At 43.8% G+C, this 15276-nt stretch overlaps 1 protein-coding gene across 6 annotated transcripts in view; it reads right to left on the bottom strand.

Annotated features, from left to right (window-relative positions):
• LMO1 (LIM domain only 1) overlaps nucleotides 1-15276 on the bottom strand; it is a 98312-nt gene that overhangs the window by 17308 nt on the left and 65728 nt on the right. For all 6 annotated transcript variants that reach the window (XM_081903253.1, XM_081903252.1, XM_081903249.1 and 3 more), the window contains exon 2: nucleotides 13066-13279. In XM_081903253.1, coding sequence (XP_081759379.1) covers nucleotides 13066-13279 — 214 coding nt within the window. The remainder of the gene's footprint in view (nucleotides 1-13065; nucleotides 13280-15276) is intronic.

Raw genomic sequence — 15276 nt, 5'->3', positions numbered from 1 at the left:
AAGTTGGCAAGCAGCAAATTTTTAAGTACAGATTTATTTTCCCTTATGTAACGGAAGGGCCTAGCCAGCTTGTAAATAAGCTTAGGCTATGCAGATTTAAAATTTAACACAATTAAACTTTTACCCTGTGGTAGTAATTATGCTTAATGGCTCTTACTCTGAACTTAACCATGCCTATTGTCGTCAGCCAATCTGAAAGCAGGAGTTTAGCCAAGGACAATTTTCTGTAGTTTATAGGCACACTAAAATCCTGCGAGCCTAGAATCCCATTGGCTGTTGATGTCATTGTGTATAGTAAAAATTAAAGCTAATTGGCACAGAGGACTGGCAGTGAATACGAATGAATTGATGGGAGAAAATGGAATAAAAGGAAGCACGCTTAGCGGCGTGTGACTGTTGAAGGCGGCTTTTTATTTAAAGACTTCTCTGTTTAGAGCAGAAATCTTTTGTACAGTAGTTTGTGCATGTTTCGGGGGCTGTAGCTATGTCCCAAATCCATGGCGGGTGTGCAGATTTACCTAAGGTTTGGTACTTTGTCCAAAAGGATGGCACAGTAAGCAGGTCCTATGATACATATGGCAGGCAGGCTGGCTTCTTCCAAGGAATAGTAACTGATTCTTTAGAAAGGCACGTTAGATTTAATGCAATTCACTTTCTTAATGAGGACAGTGTTGCTTTCAAACTCATCTCAAAGGGTGTCTTCTTTGTCCCCCTCTCAGCCCCACCTCGGTGCCTTCTGTCAGGATGCTTGCTATGTCTGACACTGCCTCACTTCATCCACTAGAACGGGAACATTCATTACGGCTCTCCACGTAGCATGCCTCCAAAAATGGCTTCCTTCTGCCGTTGTGCTCTGCCCTGGCCAACATGCGCAGGAGCTGCACAAATATAAAATGGGGGACAGCTGGCTTGCCGGTAGTACATGTGAAGAGGATCTGGGGGTCTTAGTAGACCACAAGCTTAACATCCACAGTGTGATGCAGCAGCAAAAATATCCCCAATGCTATTCTAGGCTGCATCAACAGAAATATAGTGTCCTGATCAAGGGAAGTAATAGTACTGCTCTTTTCTACCTTGGTCAGACCATACCTAGAGCAGTGTTTCCCAACCTTGGGCCTCCAGCTGTTTTTGAACTACAATTCCCATCATCCCTGACCACTGGTCTTGCTAGCTAGGGATGATGGGAGTTGTAGTCCAAAAACAGCTGGAGGCCCAAGGTTGGGAAACACTGACCTAGAGTACTGTGGGCACCACAATTTAAGATGTTGACAAGCTGGAACGTGTACAGAGGAGGGCAACCACGATGATCAAGGTCTGGAAACCAAGCATTATGAGGACGCTGGGAATGTTTAGCCTGGAAAAGAGGAGACTGAAGGAAACAGCATAGCCAATCTTCAAATATCTAAAGGGCTGACACATGGAAGATCGAGGAAACTTGTTTTCTCCTGCTCCAGAGGGTAGGATCCAAACCAATGGCTTCTAGTTATAAGAAAGGATATTCCAACAAAACACCAGGAAGAACTTTCTGATGGTAAGAACTATTCAACAGTGGGATGGACTCCCTCAGAAGGTGGTGGACTCTCCTTCCATGGAGGTTTTAAAGCAGAGGTTGGATGGCAATCTATCATGGATGCTTTAGTTGAAATTTCTGCATAGCAGGGGACTGGACCAGATGACCCTTGGGGTCCATTTCAGCTCTACAGTTCTATGATTCTATGTACCTGAGATGAACAGAGCAATTATCATAGTGATATTCCAAAATATAAAATGTGATACTGCTAACAATACTGTAATAATAATTTAACCACAGAAAGTGTTTCTGTAACCGAACTGTCTCAGTAAATAAGCAACAGCATCAACATCAAAAGAAATTTATGAAAGTGCCCCAATATGCAGATTTCAGTATGAATAGTAATAATAATTTATTATTTATTATTTATACCCCGCCATCTGGCTGGGTTTCCCCAGCCACTCTGGTTAGCTTCCAGCAAAACACTAAAATACAATAACCTATCAAACATTAAAAGCTTCCCTAAACAGGGCTGCCTTTAGATGTCTTCTAAAAGTTTGGTAGTTATTTTTCTCTTTGACATTTGGTGGGAGGGCGTTCCACAGGGCGGGTGCCACTACCAAGAAGGCCCTCTGCCTGGTTCCCTGTAACTTGGCTTCTCGCAGTGAGGGAACCGCCAGAAGGCCCTCGGAGCTGGACTTCAGTGTCCGGGCAGAACGATGGTAAAGTACAAATGATTTTTATAATATCTCATCTCTTTCACTACTGTGGATCTAGATAAAGAACAGAAATTGTACTGGAATTACTGCATAAGACAACACATCACATTACACAGCATCTCTGAAATGGGACAAAATTTGACCTTCAATATGTGCCTGCTTAAGAGAAAACAATATTCACATGGCATATCTCTAGGGATTGACCAATCTGCCAATTTTCTGGTTCTTTTCTTTCTTAAAAAAATCTGTTCTCCATCAAGTTCCTTATGAAAATTCTTCAGTATCTTAATGTGAATTTCTCCTAACAAGCAGATTTTTGTATGTACTTGACTTTCTGGAAAATCTTCCAATGGGGGAGGGGGACTTCCTCGTCAGAGACATATTTAAAAATATCACAGATTTGCTATTGTAATGATGACATGCCTGTCATTGATGCACTCAGCCGCTGAATCTAGTTTTCAGCAGAATCCCCATTTGCTGAACCATGGAATTTTCAAACTCCAGTTTATCAGAATTCATTGTGCATCCTCCATAGAAACACTACAGCAGCTTTTATGAAGCTCTGCCTATCCAAAGGATCTAGTGCTCCTTGGGCTGTTTGGATAAATATTTGCGTACTTAATTAACAGGACAGCAACCAATGAATTGTAGCATCAAGAAAGTGCAGTGTCTTGTTACAAGCTTTTTCTGTGGTATGATAAAAGGTGACCTAGTTTGCGAGTCTTTTTACACTTTTCCAGTCCGATGAAGAGACAGACGCACAGATGGAACAAGATACATATGCTACCTTTTCAGATTCACTCTTTGGTATGTGTATGGTAAAGCTCTATAAGGAAGAACACTTACTTCCCTTCTACAAAATAAATTGCACCTTTTTAGTTGTGCTAAATGGCAAAAAAACCCACCAAGGACAGGACCCTGGGCAGCTGCCTTGTTTCATATGAGATCATTTGTCCATCTAGCTCAGGATTGCCTGCAGCAGGAATGACCAACCTATGGCCTTCCAGTTGTGGTTGGACTACAAATCCCATCATCCTGACCACTGGCCATGCTGGCTGGGACTCCAACAACATCTGCAGGGCTACTGATTAGACACCCCAACCTACATTTACTTCCAGTGGCTCTCTGGGGTTTCAGACAGGAGTCTTTCCCTGCCCTACCTAGAGATACAGTGGTACCCTGGAAGTCAAACGGAATCTGTTCTGGAAGTCTGTTCAATTTCCAAAATGTTCAGAAACCAAGGCACAGCTTCCAATTGGCTGCAGGAAGCTCCTGCAGCCAATTGGAAGTCGCGGAAGTCACATCGGACATTCGGGTTCCAAAGAACGTTCGCAAGCCGGAACACTCACCTCTGGGTTTGCGGTGTTCAGGAGCCAAAACGTTTGACTCAGTGGCATTTGGGATCCAAGGTATGACTGTACTTGGAACTGAACCGGAGATCTTTGGCAAGCAGAACATGTCCTCTGCTACTGAGCTGTAACCCTTCCACATGTATGCTGTTTAACAGTGCCTTGCTTACCTGGATAGTATACATCTTATAAAAGAGCAGTTTTTGTTGGTGAACAGATAGCTATTGGTTACTACCCTGGGGTCTGCTTGGAATAGTGATCACCCTTTGAGACAAGCCACGCAGAAGGGGAAGACTCTATCCTTAATAGATGGATGGGGATTGAAGCAGCAGATGTGATTCATTGTATGCAAGTGAAAAGTGAGGCACATTTGGACAAAAAAACGCAACCCTGCCGTGGTTCCCATGGTGCCAACCAGGATAGATGGCCAGCAGAGGAGGAAGAATGAGAGGCTGGGTGTGGCAAGAACTCAAGTGGTGACTTGGGAAAGGGTCCTGCTACAATATTGCCAGAAGATACCAGGGGTGCTGTCAGGGACTGTCCTGAGGTCTACACTGAGGAGGAATGGTGGGAGTCTTCCCCTCCCCCTGCTCCTGATCAGGATCCTGAATCTTCCCAGGAGCAGGAGGACAGTATAGATTTGGAACAGTGGTTTGCAGAGGGACATAGTTCAGAAGGCAGGAGCTGGGAAGTAGTGGATGGGGAACAGCTACGAGAAACAGCACTGGGAGAGAGAGAATTAACAGATTCACTGTCTCTGGGAAACATTCCTCCGCCCAGCCCAAGGACAAGAAGAGCCAAGGACAAGAAGAGGTGGCAGAACAGAAAGCACAGCGGTTGTGTGATCAGCTTACAAGACGCGGTAGTGACATGGGTGACTAGGGAGGAAGTGGGTGGGACCCTTCATTGGGAGCACCTTCATTCCTAGGAATGGATTCTTTGTTCTCTCGCTGTGATCATGAAAGTTTCTAACTGGTAAGAGACTCCTTTTCCTTTGTTCTGCTTACCTACTGCCAAGGGGGTGGGGTGGGGAGTTGGAGAAAGTTGATTCCCTGAAGTGCCAACTTGGATAAAATATGAGAGGGACCCCAGGGAATTCCTGCCACACATAATCAATCACAAGACACGGCGCCCACATACCATTTGAATGTCAATGCCCATCATTTGGGGTGGGGGTGGCCCTCTCAATTTTATTGGGGGTGGAGAGACCTTGGCCCCTAGGAGTTGGCTCTTATGCCAATGACACATAAGGCGAGGAGCCAGCTGTCCAAGATTTCCATGGTAGCTGAGGAGGCAGCTGACGAATAGCAAGGCTGCAGGCAGGTTCATCTTGCTGGCTTTCCATTGGCAGCTGGCTGATCACTGGGGGAACAGGATGCTGAACTCGATGGGCCTTTGGTCTGATATAGCAGGGCTCTCGTTATGTAAGATTCACCCTAGCCACTGTGCCCTTTCAGCTCTCAGTCCTCCTCTCTTCATGGCAGATTTTAAGAAATCAATTACTAATTTCAGACAGAAGCCGTTACATTTCAAAGCAGTAGATTCAAACCAGTTGTGATCTCAATATAAAGCTTCTCATCTCTGAAGAAGGAAGAATTTTACTATCGGGCACTTTATTCTCCATGTCCTCCAGAATTTGCTAGAGCCCGACTCCGTTTCTTTTGAGGAAACCATGTAACCATTTTACAAAAGGAATCCAGTAAATTTGTACAAATTTGAGTGCTTCATATCAACCACAGGGTTTTGGCTTGCCGGCCACAGTATTAGTATTACGCGGGGGAGACACCTGGTGTGTAACTGCTGCAACGAGCATTAACACACAACTTGAGTTTCACAGAGGCTATGCAAACACACATGAACAGAGCAGAGGTCTCTTTGGAGAGTTTAAAAATTATCAGTAGCAAAACAGCAAGTCTGAAAGTGCCAGAGGCAGGTTGGAACATCAAACGGCTGCAAGATTTAGTCCACGCAAGCTTTTCACTTAATCACAAGGCTTTAGGAAATAATAAAAAAGTCAACTAACAAACCAAGTGCAATCTATTTTTGCCTTTAGAGTGTGGAACTTTGACTAGACGGCCTCAGTTAAGATATCATACTTTGGGGAAGGTCTTTGCTTCAAAGTTGCAGACGGTGCAATAGAACTTTTATGCGACCCATTACGCCAAAGCCAGTATGCTCTAATGGGATGACTGCTACATCTGAGCACGGTAGAAATGGGCAGCTGTAAATTTCTGCTCAGATCTTTCGAGCCAAATGTAGGTTAAATGAAAGGAATAGGGAAATCCTTTTATGGAGATCACATTATTATAGCAGAGTCTTCGCCTTACTCCTTATCCCGGCATTGCCATTCTGATGTGGCAAACCCATATTTCGTAGTAAGTCTTGTAGGATAGTATCACAAAAAAGGGAATGAAAAGTGCTATAGTTTCCCTAGCATTGTTTAGGGAAGCATGCTTAGCACCCAAGTGAGTTGGAGACTCGCTTGAGATAAATAACAAAGGTGATGCAAAATTCCTGCCCACATTTGTGGTGTGTGCATGTGTGTAGCTGCTTATCTGGAAAACTCATACAGCTGCAGGGAATTCCACAGAGAAGACAGTGTCTATCTCTTTTTTTTGGTGCAAACTCCACACCTTGGGACTGGGCAAGGATGCCACTTTGAGAAGTAAGAAGAGTGAGACTTCCCCAATAGCTTATTTTGAGGGTGCCTCATTATGGGAACTCAAATTTATTGGGACCTAATCAATGGTACCTCCAGATATTGGGGGCGGGAGGGAAAATGGTCAGTACAATGAACCTCGTCTTATGATTTATTAATTGCATTTATATCACACCTTTTCTCCAAGGAGCTCAAGGTGGCACACATGGTCGTTGTCGCCCCTCCCCATTTAATTCCCACAACAACTCTGTGGTGTGCGTTAGGCTGAAGCAAGTAGAGCCAAGCAGGGATTTCAGCCCTGGTCTCCCACTCTAACCACTACACCACATTGCTTTTGCTTCTTCTGAAATTCTACCCAGAAAGCTGGATGGGGTCATTTAGTGCAAAAAAAAGGTTGTGGACTTTTTTCCCACCTACACGTGTGTCGTTAGTGGCTGTGTGTCAGTGACATCCATTGGGGCTGCTAGGGCATAATGCAGGAGGCCAGCAGTAGGGGGAGCTAGAGCCAATGGCAAGCAGAGTCAACTACTTTGAGCTTTGTTCCCATCTTCCTCCCTGATGAGCTGAGTGCAACACTGAGACTGAGGATGAAGCTGGCAGCCAGTGCTACCCCTAAACTGGTTGTAAGTAAGAAGGCAGGCAGGTGGGGGGGGGGCTAGCTGGAGACGCACAGAGGTTAGTGGGGCAGTACCTATTTTGCCCTAATGGACCCCCCCCCCACTTCATGTACGGTTCTTGTTTTTACCCTCTTACATAGATGTACACCTTAAAAAATATGAACAGATTGATCGCCATCTTCTTTTGGGAAGTTATATTAATGATGTTTCCATCAAAATTCTAAAGACTGGTGCTTTCTATTTAAAAGTTCACTATTTCAGTCCAGTGGTATTTGTTGCCAGTGGCCACAAAACACGACATCTATTTGTGGAAGAAGCACCATTTGCCTTAAAACGATTCTTGGTTTTACCAAAGTCCGTTCCTGAACACAGAAGCTACAGTCACTTGTATTCATCACCGACAGAGTTACTTGAGTCTGACAAGTTTGGCATGTGTACATGCGACATTCAGGGTCTATGTGCAGATCTGTGGTCTGACCATTTAATTTGGTTCCACTGCCCTTGCCTCAAAATGGTAGCCTGATGAAAACTAGGTATTCCCAAGAGCAGCTCTTCTCCAGGTAGAAACGGCACGCTTCCAAGAATCAAGGTCTTACTCTGCACAGACAGTAATCAAAGGAGACACTGCAGCTACTGTAAACACCTTTCACCCACAGTGCTTATGAAGCACTTTAGAAACTGAAACAGGATGTCCACAGAACGGTTGCTGAGGACAGACTAAAATACAGACCGCTGCACTATGCAACTGGCTGAGGGTAGGAAACACAGAGTATTGCTGTTGAGCTACAGTCATGGTTCTTGAGCAATAAAACGTATCTTCTCAGGACATGCAGCTAATGGCCAGGATGGCTCTCCTCATCACAAAGAGAAAGAAAGTCAACCCATCATTTCTTAAGTATCTACCTTAAGGACTGCCTTCCTCAGGTTACCTTGGGTACCACCTGAGCCCTTATATCCTAGCTCAGTCACTGAGGGTTCATCCATGCCTCCATTTGCCCCACTGTCTTTCCCCAGGAAAACCCATAGTTTAGCAGTGAATCAGAACAAATGGCAATCGGCTATTTGTTCTGGTTTAGCACTAAAGAGCAGGTTTTTCAGGGGAAAGTAGTGGGGCAAAGGCAAACCACTCAGCCCCATGCTTTCTAGGCACGGGGAAAGTGTGGCCAAGCCCTGAGATCATCCAGAGGAATGCTGTTGGTTGTCCCCCATGCTACCAGTAGCAGACCTTGGACTCAGCTATACAGCTGTATAGCTGAGTCCAAAGTCTGCTATTGAAGCTGCAAATAAAACATTTTAAATGTGCTGTAAAGTGCAATATACAAGTGTGATACTAGATGGCGAAGGTGAGCTCAATATATTTTTCAATATATTTTTTCAATAAATATATTTTTCAATAAATTTTTTAAAAAGCATTTTCACAGCGGTTTTTTATATGTGTGTAGATTCCACCCTTGAGGTCTCAAATTTCAGTGGTGTCCTTTGCGACGCCAAAATATAGCACCCTCCACTGGCAGCACCTCCGAGGCTTCTCACCCAATGCAGCTGAATAGCCCCCCAAATCTGTGCTCCCTCGGATCCGCCTCTGATGTTACAGACCCCTGACTGGCTTCAACTTGTTCTTGGGCACTGAGTGCTACTAGTCCAATGCCATGGAACACTCTTCTGGCACAGATCTGACAGACAATCCTTACCTTTTGACACTTGGCCGTCTCTTGAAGATCTTTTTAGGCCACCAGGCCCTCACAGTCATTTAAAACCTTCTTGATTAGTCAGTCATTTAATAATTGTTTTGTACTGAGTTAGTGGTGTTTTATGTATTTTTGTATACATATTGTTATAGAAATAAATATATATTATTAAATGAATAAATACTAATTTATTTGAATATATAGATGTTAAAAGAACTTAAAATGCTGATGAATTTCCACTATGTTTTATTTAATTAAAAAAAATATAACAATCTAATGTGGAAATGTGGAGAACTGAATTTAAGACTGGGAAAATGGGAAACCAAAACTGACAGATTTGCCTATTCCCTAGCTGCCCTACCAGACACTGTCTTTGTTTGCAGAATATTAGCAGCATGGGCACCAGAAGCCACAACTATTAGATCTCCCTATATCACAAACTGTTCACGAAACTGTGCCTCGTGCTTTCTAGCTGTTTTACTTGCCTCCTTGTTTCTGGATATAATGGCATCTTTATGGAAAGGCTTTGAAACTGCATCTCAACCGGCATATTTTCCTGCTAATGTAAATTTAAATGTTAACCTTGAGAATGCAACTACTAATTTTCTGTGGGAGCCTCTATTTCTGTCCTGAATGGAACAAGTTTTACAAGGCATATGACATTCCAATAATGTGCCACTCAGCCACTTAGAGGCATTGTCAGAATACAGAGATCTGTATCCCCCTGCTTTCCCTTCCTATTCCTGCCTTCCCTTGAATTGCAATAAGCCAAAATACAAAAAAAAAATATAATAATAATTATGGTGAATGGAACTGAAGTCGGCTAAGGCTGGCAGGAAAGGAAGATCAGCTCCCTGAAATCGTATCATACAACCTGACCCGCAGCCATGACATGGTTCACGGTGATTGTTTACATGCTTCAGTACAAGAAGCCTCTCCAAAGTATTTCTTTGAACAAATAAAATGGACGTTTGCATAAATCTATGTTCAGATAGCAGGTCTGTGAGGTTCATTTACAATAGCTCCTACAAGAAAGAGCGAGGAGTTATTCATAACATTCAAAAAGGCATTGGGCGGAATCCAGGAAAAGCTAGTTGTGACTACTGAAATGGGACTTGGCTGTGATGAACTAAAATCCTATTTATTTCCGTGAGTCTCAACTGTGACAAGTTTTTTCTGGGTTGTGGGGCCATAGCTAATAATCAACTAACCATAATTCCATCTGATAGCTAAGAAGAGCGATGCAAATGGCACTCAAAACGGAAGGAGGGGGAGTATGCATGTTGAGATCACACATCTCAACGGAAAAAGGAGACTTGCAGATCTTGCCTCACACAAGAAGCAGGGCAAGTGGAGGCACAAGTCCCTCTCATGGTTGATGCCCTCTACTTCCCTGAAACGCCAGTGCCTTCTTCATTGCGAGCCAGTGTGGTGTAGTGGTTAGGAGTGATGGGCTGGGACCTGGGAAACCAGTGTTCAGGCCCCTACCCAACCATGAAGCTCACTGGGTGACCTTAGAAAAGTCCCCATTCCTCAGCCTACAGGGTTGTTGCGAGGGAGGAAATGGGAAGGAGAAGAAGAAACATATACGTCTCCTTAAGCTTCTTGGAGGAAAGGTAGGATGCTAATGTTACATTAAAACAAAAAACAAAGAACAGACAAAGATACCAGAAGAAGAGAGCCAGTGTAGTACAGGTACCAAGGGACTGATTTGTGGACCAGAAACGGTTTACATTTGTCTATTGAGAAGACGGTAGCCTTCCACAAGGTGGAGTGTTCAACAAGTCTTTGATGGATGAGTCCTTTTCCCAGATTGCATCTGTACTGGAAGTATTTTAAAACTGTTTTTATATATATGGAATTGCTTTCAAATGTTTGCACTGTTATTAGATGTGACGTTGTTTTAAACTCTTTTATGTCTCGAACTGTTTTTACATTTTTATGGCTCTGTTTTATAAATGTATATTTTATTGCTGTAATCTGTTCTGGGACCTTATGGTACAGGCCTGGTAAGAAATCTAATAAAGCAAGCAAGCAAACAAACAAGATTCTATACATATGATCCATATGATTCTAATTATACCCAAAGGTAAGATTTTGAGACCTTTCTGAGGGCTGATTTAAAATGAGGGGGAGTGGACATTTTAGTATGCCAAGGCTGCATTTCCTCTCCAAATCTGTGGTGTTGATTTCTCTCTGGAAAGAGTCAAGAACATTTGCAGCCCTAGTCTTGATACTGAGGGCCAAGGTGATGATGCAAAAGATATAAGCTAACAGGGGGTCACACCTCCAGAGTGTCAGTATTTTGCAGGAGGGCTTCCAGTGCATACCGGAAAGGCAAGTTTGCTCAATTAAAGTGGGTTAAAGGACTCTGTCGCCAGGGAGCAACAAATCTATTTAAGAAACAAACAAAAACAATTTTTTTATGGTTAGGAAAGTGACCGGAAATGCGCCGAAAAGTGTGAGCAGAACTAACAATCAACAGAAAGGTGTATAATCACTGTGCAAACAAAGGAGAACGACTACTCAGTATTGACTGGACATGGTCTAACCTCTGCGTAAGCTTTGTGCAAGCAAATCAGGATGGATGCTCAATAAGCAAGTCATCTGCAGAAGCCCCCAGTCTTGAGTGCTACTCATTTATGCCTTAGAACTAGAGCTGGAACCAGGCCACCTTCCCCCACTTTCGCCTATGCTGGCATGGCAGCTAATGGCAGATTCCGCCTGCAGTCCCTTGCGTGCCACCTGAAAGGACAGAAAGGTCCCAAATCCCAGAGCACTGGTACAAAGCGATGCTGGCATTTTGTAGGAGTAAAGGGAATGGCGTGTGTAGGTGTGCTAATGCATTTGAAATGGCAAGAGGGCCTGAGCAGGACAGTCCCGTTCCACCTGTCCTACACAGGATGATGCCTCTTCAGCTACAGCACAGCAGGCCTCTGTGCCAGGGACCAATGCCCTGTTGCAGTGCACAAAGAGTGCCGGGGATACTTTTCAAATGGTATTTGAAAGCTTTTCTGCCATATGCTTTTTAAAAAAACCCCACCTCTGTTATCCTACATGGATACAGCATCATATTTAACAAATTTATTGAGCCTCGCGAGAAAGCTCAAGGAGCCATTCAAGCCCACCTAATCCACACAACGGGGCTAAGAATGATTCAATGCATATAAAACATCTTCAGCAAAAGTTTATCCACACACTTTGTATAGGCTTGGTTCACACGATCGCTGCTGAGGTGGAAAATGGCAGTTTGGGAATTTGGAAAGCGGTGTCAGGTAGGACCATTTACATGAGCTATGTTATTATTCAGCCCATATCTGGAAGCAAGGTAAAACCATTGTAAGGCATGCATACCTTTCCTTTATTTCATGATACTATGAATGTTTTGTACAGCCTGTGGTATTTTACTAGAAAAAGAGGAGCTGGAACTCACCATGAACATCTCCCTCATTCTCTTAGAATGGCAATGGTGCTCACCTGAGAGGTGCTGGAGTTGAGTTATGACAAGTTCTGGCTGGAAAAAAAGCCCTGCCTATAGCACAGGGATTGGGAAGACATGATCCCCCGTATATTGCTGGACCACAGCTCCCATTATTTCAGATCACAGGCCATGAAGTTTGAAGTTCCTGGTGCACAAAATCCAACATCTGAAGGACCACAGGCACCCCATACCCATTTGACTGTGTGTGTGTGTGTGTGTGTGTGTATTTGTATTATCTGAGTATCAACCCCATAGTATTTTTGTTGCTGAATTTCAGAGGAAACTGATTGTATCTCAATTGTTACTAAATTATGAGCAAAACGTATGCACTTCTTTTACTTTTACTCCCCTCACTGCAGGAAAAAGTAAGCAGTGAAGGGGGAGATCATATTGTTTTTTGAGTGTGGGAATTCTCCTCCTTACCCTGGGTGAGAAAAACCATCTTCTGAAGGTTTCTCAGGATCATGGGAGATTCTGCATTCAAATAACGGAGGGATTCCCCTTTGGTTGCTCAGTACTTATGCAATTTGGGGCAAAAGAAGGGCAAAGGAGGGAACGTTGGCAATCCCAATTCATTTCCCCAATCCCTAGCAACTTTGGCCAAAAGAAATGAGAGACAAATAAGGTCCAACAGGCTTTCTATTTTACTTTACTGCTAAAAATCTAAGCATAATTTCCTTTGAAGGTGCATCAAAATAGAAAATTAACTGAGTAAGAAACTTAGGGTGTGAATGCATTTCATGTGTCTTTTGATATTTAAATAGCAGTTTGGGGTTTTTTAGGGGGGCAAGTATAACCCTTTCCTCCTGTACTATGGTTCCAACAAAAAGCACCCCACCAAAGTTATTCTTCCCGAAAAGTTGACACAGGTTTGTTTTGTGGGGGTTGGTCTTCTTTGTACAGGTATACCACAGATTTTCCAAAAGGAAATAAAGTAAACAGACAATAGACTTATGTCTTAAACGCCACTGACAGGAAGAAAAAGTAAGCAGTTTATTGACTGAGATGCTTATAAGCAGGTGTGGCACAAAACCTAACTTACCTCAGGTAATCTCTGCGGCAGAGAATGAGATTTGCCTTTGTGTAAAGTGTTGATCCAACCTCTCCCAGGCGACAGTCGCAGCAGGCGCACTTTAGACAATCTTCATGCCAGTACTTATCCAAGGCCTTCAAAAGGTATCGGTCCTTAATCTTCCGGTTGCAGCCAGCGCAGCCCTTTTGCTTCCCTTTCGGCTGGACGGATAACATTGGCACACCTATGAACAACAAAGCACACCCATGAGGACATTACAGGGAACGTTACTGAGCAGGTTCCTGCTAGCTCTCTGCGGAAATCCCCAGTACAGAATGCTGGCAGGTTCTTGGTGTTTTATAGCCGGTTGTCCACTAAGTGAACAGACAATCTGAGTCCCATTTTTTTGCTCTGAGCAGCACAATTAGTTGCAGGGATATAGCCATAATTTGCCCCCATAATCAAATTGGCTTGACACCATGGAATTTGCTTACATCAAGGGTGGGCAACTTGCGGCTTTCCAAATGTTGTTGAGCTCCAACTCCCATCAGTCTCAGCCAGCATGTCCAACAGTCATGATGGGACCTGGAGTCCAAGGACACCCAGATGTCCACAGGTTGCCCACCGAGTTGAGGTTAACCTCTCTGCTACCTCTACTGATTCTTCTGCCTGACTTCCAGAACTACTCCAGTGAGTCTGATCAAAAAGCTTCATTAAGGGGGGGGGGGACATTTCAGAAGACAGGCTTTATGCAGACCCTTCAGACTTTAATTTTTGTTGATTGGCATGATCAACTTGTTGCAACTTTTTGAAAAACCGTCAAAATAAAATAGAACAAGGAAAAAGAGGTAAGTAGCCTCTCCCATTGATCAGGGAACCAAGAGCTGCTGGGATGTTGCACCTTTTGCCTCTCAAGATAAACATCATTGCGAGGAGAACACCAGCCTGTCCCCCTTCATTGGGCAGAGAAGGAAAAGCTGCAGTCAGAAGCTGAAAGGCAGCAACAATGACCCATAAGCTGAGGCAGGGCCACTGAGCCACTTTCTGGATAATGTTGGTGTTGTTGTACCCTACCTGGATGAAGCTGGGGTGGCTGGGGCTGCACAGCCTGTCCAGGTAGCTGGAGTCAACCCAAGTATTGGGGAGTGGGCAGCTGGGCAGCTTCACCCAGGGCTGCTACTGAAAGGAGTTATGCTAAGGAGGCTGGAGGCGAATTCTTCAAGCATCTGATAATGTTTGGCCAAGGTCAAGTAACAGTTGGCCAGCTGACAATATTTGGTCAATTGACTGGCATGCTAATCCTAGATGCTTCCCTGGAGCTTCAACCATCAAGGTCAATTGCTGGACCTTGGTCAATACCTGAAGCTGTTTCCGAATGTAGTGATAAAGTAGTATGCCTCTCAGCATGTCATGAGAAAAGGTATCACATGGGCATTCTACAAGAACAGCCTTTTCTGCAGTGGCTCCCCGTTTGTGGAATGCTCCCCCCAGGGAGGCCTGCCTGCTGTCTTCATTATGCATCTTTAGGTGCCAGGCAAAAACGTTTCTCTATAACCAAGCCTTTGGCTGATTAAATATTCTTTGGCATTTTAAATGTGTTTCTCTTTGGTTTGTTTGTCTGTCTGTCTGTCTGTCTGTTTGTTTGTTTTATGCATTTTGTGTTCTCATTTTGTATTTTTATGCTGTGAACCACTCGGTGATCTTCGGACTAAAGGCAGTACAGTAGTACCTCGGGTTAAGTACCTAATTTATTCCGGAGGTCCGTTCTTAACCTGAAACCATTCTTAACCTTAAGCACCACTTTAGCCTCCCGCTGCTGCCGTGCCGCCAGAGCACGATTTCTGTTCTCATCCTGAAGCAAAGTTCTTAACCCGGGGTACTATTTCTGGGTTTGCGGAGTCTGTAACCTGAAGCATATGTAACCTGAAGTGTATGTAACCCGAGGTACCACCGTATACAAATTTAATAAATAATAGTAATAATAATAATGATACCCATTCTGAATACTATTCTTTTATTCTTGGGGTGATCCCAAAAAGTCCCATTACATACACATGAGATACAAAGAAGAAAGCAAACAGCACTGTCAAATTCTGGTTGCAGTGGATCCATATATAACTATACCCCAATTATAGCAGAGTAAGTAAGTTAGCCAACTGTGTGTGATGATTTCCAGGGTTTGTGTTTTGTTTCTTACAAAATAATCGTTTTTTCTCTTGCCCCCGGTAGCAAATGTCTTTG

This window comes from Podarcis melisellensis (assembly GCF_964234715.1).
Source record: "Podarcis melisellensis genome assembly, chromosome: 1".
NCBI classification, from domain to species: domain Eukaryota; kingdom Metazoa; phylum Chordata; class Lepidosauria; order Squamata; family Lacertidae; genus Podarcis; species Podarcis melisellensis.
This window is presented reverse-complemented; position numbering and strand designations above follow the sequence as displayed.